Genomic DNA, 12,374 nt, shown 5'->3' on the forward strand with positions numbered 1-12,374 from the left:
GCGGAACCTCAAAAGCCCCAGTTTGGGGGGCTTTTCCAGAATTTCCAGAAGGCCACTTGCCATCCAGGAAAGAGAGTTCCCAAGGGAGATTTTTCCCACTTCTTCCCCCTACTTCCTTTCAGCTGCTTAGCCCCTCCCGCCCAAAGGAAGCCCGGATATCTGGCACCCGGCCCTTCTCGTAGGTAGAATTCCTTTACCCTTTTGTCCAACCTCACCCTCAGAAATATTTTCTACCTCAAACGAAGAGGGCCGACAGATATAGCAACTACTGGATGGAGATCACAGCGACCACCGGAAGCAAAACAGTGACGAAAGGTGACTGAGCAAACCCTCCCCTTCGAAGGCAGTTTCTGTAAAACCTTTGATGGAGATGCTCTCTGAGGAACCTGCTCCACCCATGTGGAAATATCAAGCGCTGTTATTGTCTGTCTCCCTCTTGTCCTTTTTTTTACCAGCAGACTTTGTGGTAAGGAGCATTTCTCATATTCCACAAAGGGAACAGCTTTTATTCTTAACTGATTCCTCCGACCTAATGACGGCGAATCAAGCCAGTACCAGAGAAAACTGCTCGGAAACACTAGCAAAATCAAAAGACCTGATGTTTACTGTCTTGATTTTCAGGCCGTCCACGAGATATTTTCGGATCCTTCTTCCTCTTCATCAAATTTAAGGTAAAAACATTTGAATAATACTCCCTTCTACTAATGTATGAGTGATGCTCGTCGGTAACAGATCGGGGTGCATTTCCGTATTTTTAATCGGGAAAAACTGTCTATTTTTAAAGCCTTGCCTTCAGAGAAACCCTTTTAAGTAGTGGGCTTCCTAGGAGGCGTAAAAGAGCTTGAGGGCAGGAACCTGGACTTGTACAACTATTGTGCATTTCCACGGGTCCCTTAGAATGCTCTGCCTACAGTAGGCACCCGGTACAGGGCTCTGCACGCGCAGAACAACCATAATAATAATAATATTGGTATCTGTTAAGCGCTTACTATGTGCCGAGCACCGTTCTAAGCGCTGGGGGAGATACAGGGTCATCGGGTTGTCCCACCTGAGGCTCACGGTTAATCCCCATTTTCCAGAGGCACAGAGAAGTGAAGTGACCGGCCCACAGTCACACAGCCGACAAGTGGCCGAGCCGGGCTCCGAACCCGTGACCCCTGACCCCCGAGCCCGGGCTCTTTCCACCGAGCCACGACGCAGCAGACGCCCGGGACGTGGCTCGCCACACACAGGACGAGGCTCCGCACACAGCAGGCGAGGTCAGGGGTTCGAATCCCAGCTCCCCCACATGTCTGCTGTGTGAACTGGGGCAAGTCACTTGGCTTGGCCTCAGTTACCTTCTCTGGAAAATGGGGATTAAGGGTGGGGCGGGGGCTTTGTCCAACCTAACTTGAATCTACCCCAGCACTTAGAATGATAAACAAGGCTCTGCCCACAGCAGGCGCTCAGCACAGGGCTCCGCGCACACAGTACACGGTTTTGCACACGCCGCAGGCACCCAGCGCAGGCCTGCACACACAGTACGAGGCTCTGCACACATCGCAGGCCCCCAGTTCGGGGCTGTACTCCCAAGAAATAGGCACGATGAAGGAGAGTTAAAGATTCCTGGACCTTGACCCGGGCTCTGCCACTCTCTCTGACACCTCGATCAAATCACCAGAGTCTCCCGAGGGGTGAAACGGGGACTGAATCCCCCCTTCTCTACGGGACGGGAAGGGCTCTGTGGAGGCGAATCCAACGGGATCATTGTTTTGAGCACTTTAACCGGAAAATTACCGAACCCCAAAAAACCACCGTTACAGCTCGACAGTTTCAGTGAAGCTGGTCACGTGCGGAGATGCGGAAGACCCCAAAATCTCTCCGTGAATGGCTCGTCCCCGGCAAGCCGAGGTCACGCTTGATTCCTGTTCTGCGATCTAGCCGTCGCAGATGGATCGCACGCTCCTGCTGTACGGTCTCTAGGAATCACTAGATGCTACGTGGTAATCTAGCCGCGTTCGTCAGGCCGACGATGAAAGCCGGCTTCAGCTCCCCCAACTCTCTTTGATATCTCTGGCCTTCGGCGCATTTTCAGTTTATCTGGCTTGAGCCCAGCAGCTAAGCGGCAGGTCTCCAGACTCTAAGCTCGTTGCGGACAGGGAACGTGTCGTCTATCTCTTGTCTCACTGTACTTTCCCGGGCCCTCGGTACGGTGCTCTGCACACGGTAAGCGCTCAATAGATATGATCGGAAGGGATGAACGGAGCCGGGATGAGAACCCAGGACCTCGGATTCCCGGATCCACGCCCTTTCCACTAGGCCACGCTGCTCCCTTGAGAGCAGGATTCACCAGCGGGAACCCCGTTCTCCCGAGCGCACGCCGGAGGCGGGTGGTAGATAGCGTTGATTGACGTTTTCTGCTCTGTCAGGGTGTCACCGAGAAGCCCAAGGTAAAGACGGTCTGTTCGAACGAAACCCAAAGCAAACATCTTTAGCACCCAGCGGGTGATCGGCACGTGGAACTGGTTGCCCAAGCGACTATGCCCCAAATTCTTGGTCGTTACTGGGATATTTTGGTTAAATTCGCGAGCGAGAGGCCAATAATAGGTAATCGGGGGAAACGGGAGTGTTAGATGGTACGTCTCGGATGGCTTGGACGGAGACCGAGCCCATCGCGGGCAGGGACTGCCTCTGTCAGTTCAACCGTGCCTCCCAAGTGCTTAGTACAGTGCTCTGCACACGGTAAGCACTCAGTAAATACGATCGAATGAACGTCGCCCGTCGGCGGTACGCACCGAGTGGCGACCGTGAGCCAGATACCGCGCCAGACGCTAAGGGGAGTCCAGTATGGTAGACACGACGATCCGCGCCCTCAAAGAGTTTGCAGCCTTCTGCGGGCAGAGCACTGTTCCAAGCACTTGGGAGAGCAATTAGGAGGCATGATCCCTGCCCTCAAGTAGCCTTCGGTCTCCCGTGCGTGCAGAGCACCGAACTTACTTGTCTGTCTCCCCGTCTAGACCGAGAGCTCGTCGTGCGCGGGCGCGTCTGTTCTATTGAACTCTCCCAAGCGCTCAGCGCGGTGCTCTGCGCACAGTAAGCGCTCGGTGAATGCTACCGAAGGACTGACTTAGGCACGGGGGGAGAGGAGAGCAGAATCAGCAGACGGCGCAGTCCAACGACATTTTCCGTTCCCCCTCAGTGACAGGAGGGTTTCACTGCCGTCCCAGACGCCGCTTCCGCGCCTCGGGAAGAAGGAGCGGGTCGCGCCGGCGGCCGTGGCCGCGGAAGCCAGAGAACTCGCCGAGTCAGTCCGGGCCATTCTCGAGGTGGACTGTGAGTGATTTGCGTTTATCTTTATTCTCTCGTTTTTCGTGGCTCCCTCACGGGAAGCAGCGAGTCTGGGGGATGCAGCGGTCATTATAGGAGCAGGTCGATTCCTCAGAAGCGGAGACATCACCGCTGTCGTAAGAGGGGGATTTGACGAGTGCTTACCGTGGGCCAAGCACTGTACTAAGCAGCGTGGCTCAGCGGAAGGAGCACGGGCTTGGGAGTCAGAGGTCATGGGTTCGAATCCCCGCTCGGCCACTCGTCAGCTGGGTGACTTCGGGCGGGTCACTTCGCTTCCCGGCGCCTCAGTTGCCTCGTCTGTAAAATGGGGATTAAGACCGCGAGCCCCAAGTGGGACGACCCGATTCCCCTGTGTCTACCCCAGCGCTTGGAACGGTGCTCGGCACACAGTAGGCGCTTAACAGATACCAACATTATTATTATAAGAGACGCACGAGGGGCTCCCGGTCTTAAGTGGGAGGGGGAACGGGTATCGATTGAATCCCCGTTTTGCGGACGAGGGAGGTGAAGCACAGAAAAGTGACCTGTCCCAGGTCACGTGGCAGCCAAGTGAGGGAGCCGGGATTCGAATCCAGGGCCTCCGACTCCCAGGCCCGTGCTCTTTCCACCAGGCCACGCTGCTTCTCCTCTTTAAAGTAACTCCCCGGAATCACCGCCGCCGTGACACTCTAGGAGGTCGAGTGACTCGACAAGATTTCGGTTAAAGAGTGACACGTGGCCAGCCCTCAGATGCTTCGCCACAACTTCCCGTGGTAAAAGCGACCGGGAAAACGGCTTCGGCCCCAGGGGCCCGGTTTCCCGCTCCGTAGCGGGCGGGTGGCGAACCGGGGCCCGCCGGCCGAGCGGCCGCCCGTGGCTGTGGTCGTTCCGCTTCCGCTACGGTTTCCAGCGAGAAAAGAGGACGCTTCGCCCACCCCCCGCCCCCCGCCAGCCAGCGGTTGGTTTCCTCAACCGCCGTCTGGGGCCGTAGACGCTGAAGGCAGCAGAAACATCGGCAGGATTTATCCGCCTCATCGCAATCTCGGCCATCTGCGCGCACCAGAGTCGCCGGAAGCCCTGGTGGTATCTAAAGCCGTCGCCGAGGACGCTTCTCGGGAAGGGAGCGATATCGGTCCCCAGCGAGGACACTGGAAACCCCAAAGCGGATCGTTTTTTAAAAAAAAAAGCAAAAAAAAAAACCCAACTCGGCCCAGGGGGAAGCGAGAAACACCAAGCGTACTGTCAACTGGAGATTGCATTTCACACCGCTCTTAAGGGAGAATTGATTTCGCTGAATGTTGGTCGTTTTACTCGAGTGATATTTTCGGCAGTAATCACGGGGGGGACGCCGGTGGGAGGCGTCACGCCGAACGAGCCCCGCCCCTGTGGGGGTTGGAGCGTGTCGGGGCCGGAAGGGGTTTGGGAAAAATGGGAAGAGCAGGGAGCGTGCTTGCGTTGGCAACTCTAAGGCGGGCGACAAATTGCGAGCAGCGTTTTCGCTTCTCTCGGCTCCCCAGATAAGCCCACCGCAGCGAGGCGGCTTCCAGAAAATCCGACACTTCTCTTTCGCTCTTCTGTCCTTAGATCTGTATTCCTACGCCGGCCCCGTCTCTAACCGCCCTAGGTCTTTGACGTTTTTGAAATTCCCTTTTGCTTTCTAAGATGGAAAGGCTTTTTGATTCAACACAAGGTGAGGCTCCCGTAGCTTGCCAAAAAGTCATTCTGTTCCGTGTCCCCGAGGGATGGACCTGTTTAAAAATACATATCTGGAGCAATCCAAAAAAGAAAAAACAGAAATCAAACAAGGGGAGAGACGGGAAAAACAATCCCTCCCATGTCCGAACTCTGCCAGGAGGCATCCGGGGGCCCAGAACGGTCCCCGCGGCGGGTTTCCGTTTCCGGCGGCGACCCGAGACGCCCTGCCGGCTGGCGCCCCGCCAAGCTCTCCCAGGTTTGTGCCTGCTCTCCGTTCCCTCTGCCGACTGGGATCGACTTTCCAGAACCCAGTGAGTCAGGCCCGACGAGTCTCCCCCCCCCCCCCCCCGAACCCTCCCCCCGGCCGCCGCGGCCCGAAAAGAGAAGCTTCGGGCTCGCCGTTTTCCCTCGGCTGTGGCTAAAGCGTCGTAGCCGACCCATCCCGGCCCTCCTCGGTCTCTGAGGGAACGGGTGACATCCGGATCCCTTTAGAGAAGCAGCGTGGCTCGGTGGAAAGAGCCCGGGCTTTGGAGTCAGAGGTCATGAGTTCCAATCCCGGCTCCGCCACTTGTCGGCTGCGTGACTGTGGGCAGGTCGCTTAACTTCTCTGGGCCTCAGTTCCCTCATCTGTAAAATGGGGATGAAGACTGTGAGCCCCACGTGGGACATCCCGATTCCCCTGTGTCTACCCCGGCGCTTAGAACAGTGCTCGGCACGTAGCAAGCGCTTAACAAATATCAACATTATTATTACTCTTATTATTATTACTCTCCGCCTCACGTACTCGTTTGGGGATGCCCAGCCGGGAGCGGGAGCCCCTCCGGAAGTTTCCTAAGAACCGCGGCTGCCGTTGGGCTGGGTCCGCTGGGGCCCAACCTAAGGGCTCCCGTCGACTACCGTGCCTCCGTCTCGGTGGCCTTGGCCAGACGGACCTGTCAGGCGGCTCGCGATACGCATTTTGCCACGGTTTAGCGCTCTCCGGCTCTTCGAGCTTCGGGGGGGTTTGGACAACGAGACGGCGACTTAGCGCGAGCCTCCGATCGGCCTGGTAGTCCGTGTGGCCACCGCCTGCCCCCCATCCCCGGTCCTCGCGGGCCCAGGATGGCCCGCGGGATAGGGAGTCGGGGCAGGAGACGGCAGCACCCCAACACAGGCCGCCTTCCGGTTGTAGTCGCCGAAGCCGGGTATCGAAGAGGGAGCGCCAGCAGTCCGGCCTTGTCGGGGCTCAGTGGAAAGAGCCCGGACTTGAGAGTCAGAGGTCGTGGGTCTGATCCCGGCTCCGCCACTTGTCAGCTCCTCTGAACCTCAGTGACCTCATCTTGCAAATGGGGATGAAGACGGTGAGCCCCACGTGCGACCACCTGATCACCTTGTATCCCCGCCCCCCCCCAGCGCTTAAAACGGTGCTTTGCACATAATAAGCGCTTAACAGATACCGATATTCATCCGTTTTTATTTTTACACAGCCGAGTTCTCGCTCGGGGTCACTCGGGGCCTCACAGCTTGCTCGGGTCAGGTTTGACCCCAGACCGGCCTCAGCGGAGATGGGGCGTATTTGGGAGAAAATCCCAGTTTCCCGGACCACTGGGGGAGGGGAAATCGCACCTGGAAAGCCAAGTCAAAGATCCTTTCCGACGTTCCCCGGCCCCGCTGTCTAAGGTCCTTTCACACTGGAATTTCATCAAGGCCCCACGTCCCTTCCTCGGGGCTCCGACACTCACAGTTTTCCAACACCTTTCCAGAGGAAGGGCCGGAAGAATTCGCCAAATCCGGACCGCCCGAGCCCACATCAGCACCCTTTTCGGTCTTGATTCGTCCGCGCCGTCGATCATTCGGACGAGACCGAGACGGCCTTTTTCAGGATGAACTAGACGAGACCAACCGCCGGGACTGGAACTCCACCCGTCAGAGAAAAGAAGTGGGAAGCGGCGTGACCTACCGGATGGCGCCGGGGCCTGGGAGTCGGAGGGCCCTGGGTCTGATTCCGACTCCACCGCTCGTCCGCTGGGTGACCCTGAGCGAGTCACTTCACTTCCCCCGGGCCTCAGTGGCCTCAGCCGTACCGCGGGGATCGAGTCTACGATCCCCAAGTTGATCGTGGACTTTGTCCAACTTGATTAACTCGTATCGGTCTCGGTGTTCAGAACGGTGCCTGGCACATGGGAAGCCTTTAAGGAACGCCGTTTCGAAAAAAGGGGAGTTACGGGAAGGAATGAGCAGAGTCAGTATACGGTCCTCGCCGGTGGCCGGGGAGCCGAACGGTCTCCCCGGATCCGGTCATCCCGCCTGGTCTGGGACGCGGTGAGGGCTACGGAGGGGCAAGGTTGGGGCTGGAGGGGCCGCCCTCGGGGACTCGACTCGGTCGCGCGCCGTTGCCCGCTTGGTCGCTTGTTTCGCCTCCGCCTCCGCCTCCCAAAACTTCCCAGACGCTTCTCCTGGCGCGGAGCCCTGCGCTTCTCCGTCTTTCACCGCCTTTCAGCGGCTACGCCAAGGTGGCCGAGGCCGCCCTTGCCTCAGCGTCTTAAAATGGGGATTGAGACCGTGAAGCCCCACGTGGGACGACCCGACTCCCCTGTGTCTCCCCCAGCGCTTAGAACGGTGCTCGGCACATAGGAAGCGCTTAACAAATACCGACATTATTACATTATTATTATTAGTCCCGGTAGCCTCCGTGCTCCTCCCTTCCATTTGCCCCAGTTCAGCCTCCCCCCTCCACCCACGGGGCAGTTTGTGAGTAGCTCCTGCCGTCATCCATTCTCCTCACGCGCTCCACTCAGGAACGCAGAAGCAGACTGAGGGGAGGCAGCAGTTGGAATACCTGTAATGTATTGATATTAATGCCTGTCTCCCCCTCTAGACTGCGAGCTCCCTGTAGCCGGGGAATGCGTCTGTTATACTGTACTCTCCCGAGCGATTAGGACAGTGCTCTGTACACGCTAAGTGCTCAGTAAATACAACTGACTGACTGAAAAAGACGCTCCGCGAAGGAGAGATTTGAAAATCCAAAGCGTGGTTTCCAAATGCAGAAGCAGCGTGGCTCAGTGGGAAGGGCACGGGCTTGGGAGTCAGAGGTCAAGAGTTCGAATCCCCGCGCTGCCACTTGTCCGCTGTGTGACTGTGGGCGAGTCACTTCACTTCTCTGGGCCTCACTTACCTCACCTGTAAAATGGGAATGAACTGTGAGCCTCTCGCGGGACAGCCTGATCACCCTGTATCTATCCCAGCGCTTAGAACAGTGCCGGGCACATAGTAAGCGCTTAACAGATACCACCGTTATTAAAATGGCTAATCATCTACATCTTAAACTTCAGAATTTTTCACCACAGAGGAAGGAAAACCTGCCTATTTAGCTAGACAGTCTTCCCTGTAACCATTTAATCCATCATCCGTATGTACCGAACGTTTACCGTGCGCAGAGCCCCGCGTTAAACACCTGGAAGGGTACAAAATAACAGTCAGTAGGCCCGTTCCCGGCCCGCAAGGAGCTTACAGTCTAAAGGGGGAAACAGCAGCGAGGCCTAGTGGCAAGAGCGCGGGCTTGGGAGTCACGGGGCGTGGGTTCGAATCCTGGTACCGCCCCCTGTCCGCTCTGTGCCCTCGGGCAAGTCACTTAACTTCTCCGCGCCTCAGTTAACCTCATCTGTTAAATGGGGATCGAGACCGCGAGCCCCACGTGGGACGGCCCGATTACCTCGTCTCCCCCCCTCAGCGCTTAGAACGGTGCCCGGCACATAGTAAGCGCTTCGATCCCATCATCATCGTCATCATTATTAAATAGGAGATTCGAATAAATTACTGCATTCCTGTCGAATTCACTCCTGGCTGTCCTAGGAGCAAGGGATTTTTGTGAACAATGGAGGGGCCCACAACAGGCTGTCTCTCCTCCTCGTGCATTTGGAAATCGGGTCAATCTCACAACCATCTGTGCTTACTGGCATCCGGCAGTATTGGGAGTAAATGGAACGTATCGAACACCCGCCCAGCGCACTCGACTGGGCGCGTGGGAGATGCAATAGAAGCACCAGGGGAGCAGATAGACAGAGAAGTAATATCTGAAAGCAAGCGCTGGGGACGGCCATAAAGAAATACGGGAAGATGTAAGCCCGAGAAGCAGCGGAGGGGTTGCTAAGAAGCCGACACCGAACGCTAGCCCGAGAGAAGCTTGCTGCAGGAGGAGGAGGAGGAGGAGGAGGAGGTGGGATGGCTTTAAAGGACGGGAAGGCTGAGGACCGGCGGGAAGAGCGAGGAGATGGGTTCCAGGTCCCGGGGACCGTGTGAGCGGAGGGACCGAGCCGGCCAGACCGCATCCTCCTCCCGGCTTTCTCATCCCCGTAGACGGCACCATCACCCTCCCTCGTCTCCCGTGCCGGTAACTTTGGCGTCACCCTCGCCTCTCGCGCGGGGCGCAGATTTAACCTGTCACCGCATCCTGTCACCAAACCCACCCTTTCCCGTCTATCCGAACCGCTACTGCCTCTGTAAAAATGTTGGTATTTGTTAAGCGCTCACTCTGTGCGGAGCACTGTTCTAAGCGCCGGGGTGGATGTAGGGTGATCGGGTTGTCCCAAGTGAGGCTCACAGTTAAGGTCCTTTATCCAAGGACTTAGCCTGTCCCGCCTTGATTTCTTCATCAGCCTCTTGGCTGACCTCCCTGCCTCCTGTCTCTCGTCACTTCAGTCCATCTTTCGCTCTGCTGCCCAGATCTTTAAAGAAAATTTAAATAAAAATTCAGTCTACATCTTCTCACTCGTCAAGAAGCTCCAGCGGTTGCCCATCCACCTCAGACGGGAACTCCTCGCCATTGGCTTCAGAGCCCACCTTGCCCCTTCCTACCTTATTTCCTACCCCACCTCGGCCCGCACGCTTCACTCCTCTGATGCCAGCTGGCTTACCGTGCCTCCGTCCCATCCATCTCGCCGCCGACCTCTTGCCCACGTCCCACCCGTGGCCTGGAACTTCCCTCCCCGCACCGTGTCCGATAAACCATCGCCCTCCCCAACTTCGGAGTCTTATCGAAAGCGCACCTCCTCCAGGAGACCCTCCCCGACGCAGCCCTCGCAGCCCCTTCTCCCACCCCCTTCTGCACCTCCTTCACATTTGGATCTGCACCCTTTATTCACTCACCCCCGCGGCGCCCCCGTCCACCTCCGTCATTTCTTTCTATTCGCGTCCGTCTCCCCCACTAGGCTCGAAGCGCCGCAGACGCTACTCTACCGACGCTTAGTCCAGCGCTCTGCACCAAGCGAGCCCTCGCTAACTACGATCGATCGATAAGTTGAGAGTGGGGTGTTCGTGTCCCCCCTCTTATAAGTGTCTGACCAGAAACCTAATCTGGAGGACGAAGAGTCGAGTTCCCCGGCAATGGGCAGGGGTCGTCTCTGTTGCCGAACTGTCCCTTTCAATCGCTTAGTACAGTGCTCTGCACATAGTAAGCGCTCCGTAAATACTAGCGAATGAATGACTGAGCCTCTCTACTTGGACAAGGCTGTGTGACTCGACGCCCGCCCCCGCCCCGACCCCAGACTGCAGAGTTTGTTGTGGGTTGGGAACGTGTCTGTTTATCGCTGTGTTGTACGCTCCCGAGCACTTAGTACAGTGCTCTGCACACAGTGGGCGCTCGATGTGACTGAATCAATATTTCCTCATCAACAAAATCACCAAGTCCACGATCGATCGGGGTTATTTATTGAGTGCTCTCTGTGAGCGGAGCAACATACTAAATGCTTGGGAGAATAAGGTAGAGCAGAATTAGCACACACGTTCCGTGCCCATTAACAAGCTTACGGTCTAGAGGAGGTGAGAGACATTAATATGAATAATTTATAATATGTAATTTCAACATACGTACATAAGTGCCGTGGAGCCGGGGGGGTGGGGCAGATATCAAATGTCCCAACGGTCACAGAAGCAGCGTGGCTCGGTGGAAAGAGCCCGGGCTTGGGAGTCGGAGGTCAGGGGTTCGAATCCCGGCTCCCCACCTGTCAGCCGGGTGACTGTGGGCGAGTCACTTCACTTCTCTGGGCCTCAGTTCCCTCGTCTGCAAAATGGGGATTAACCGTGAGCCTCACGGGGGACGGCCCGATGACCCCGTATCTCCCCCGGCGCTTGGAATAGTGCCCTGCGCATAGTAAGCGCTTAACAAATACCGACATTATTATTATAGGAGATGGAGAGACCGGTGGCGTGGTGGGTCTGGACGGGGAGGGAGTTCCAAGCTAGAGGGAGGATGTGGAAGAGGGGTCGGTGGCGAGATCCGTTCCTTCGAATGAACCGAGGTCCCCGGGTCAGACCCTGGCCCGTTCCCTTCCCGTCCTAATGTCGGGAGGAGGACCGGCCTCGTTTTTATCCCCCGGACCTGTCCTCGAGTGATCCGTTTATCCGAGGTAGTATAATAAAGCCCCGCAAAACCTCTACGGTAGGTATCCCTCAAGGAACAGGGTGAACGTGAAACGCGATCCAGTGCCCCGGCCACTGGTTTGAATTACCACGGGGTCACTGGGGATTAAAAACCTGCCCTCCTCCCGCCTCGCCCCGCCTCCCGTGGGAGGTAATGATGATAGCGACGATTCTCGTTAAGCACTTAATTTTTGACGAGCGCTGTTCTAAGCGCTGGGGCCGATATCAGTCAGTCAGGATGGAGCCGGTCCCTGTCTCCCATGGGGCTCCCGCTCTTCATCCCCATTTTACAGATGAGGGAACTGAGCCACAGAGAAGCGGAGCCACTTGCCCAGGGTCAGCCGGCAGACGAGCGGCAGAGCCGGACCGTCCCCCACGGTACACGACTTCACGCCCCAAAGCTTCCCCCTACCTACAGTTCATCTTGGGGTCTGTCTCCCCGTTAGATCATACACCCCTTGAGGGCAGGGAACGGATCTACCGTACCGTCCCCGGGCTCGGGACGGGTCAGTGCTCCGTCCGGAGCAATTCCGCCGTGAACACCTTAGCTGCTCCTGAGTCACTCGAACAAGCGCTGCGTAGAAAACGGATATTGGTCGTCCTCTAAGCCTCAGCCACAGGGCGCTCTGTGGCTTTTCTACCTCAAGAAAAAAGAGTTTGTCTAATTTATTTTCGATTTTGGCCATTTGGCATATTTTCTTTCCCTTTCCTCCACGCCCCGCCCCCGCCCACCGCCGATCTGCAATGTTCTGTTTACTTTCTTCCGGGACACAGACCAGATTAGTCACTGCCAAAAGCTTAATTGGCTGCTACGGAATCATATTGATGATGGACTCGTTTTCAATCGTCTGGCTCTTCGGTCTCCCCGACGTGTAGAAGTAGAACCCCTTTATAACCTGGCACTAATTGAAATGCTGTTATGTTTTATGCATTTCATTTGAGACTTTTCCTTTGTAGGACCTCCCCCCCCGCCCAGT

General features: G+C 56.7%; 1 protein-coding gene across 3 annotated transcripts in view; it reads left to right on the forward strand.

The window, feature by feature from the left end:
• Nucleotides 1-12,374, forward strand: part of STXBP4 (syntaxin binding protein 4) — a 73,829-nt gene that overhangs the window by 42,029 nt on the left and 19,426 nt on the right. For 2 of the 3 annotated variants that reach the window (XM_029079831.2, XM_029079833.2), the window contains exons 13-14: nucleotides 622-671; nucleotides 3,179-3,312. In XM_029079831.2, the coding sequence (XP_028935664.1) occupies nucleotides 622-671; nucleotides 3,179-3,312 (184 nt within the window). The remainder of the gene's footprint in view (nucleotides 1-621; nucleotides 672-3,178; nucleotides 3,313-12,374) is intronic. The other variant, XM_039914166.1, reaches the window with a different exon arrangement.

The sequence above is a fragment of the Ornithorhynchus anatinus genome, chromosome 15, assembly GCF_004115215.2.
Source record: "Ornithorhynchus anatinus isolate Pmale09 chromosome 15, mOrnAna1.pri.v4, whole genome shotgun sequence".
In the NCBI taxonomy this organism is placed as follows: Eukaryota; Metazoa; Chordata; class Mammalia; order Monotremata; family Ornithorhynchidae; genus Ornithorhynchus; species Ornithorhynchus anatinus.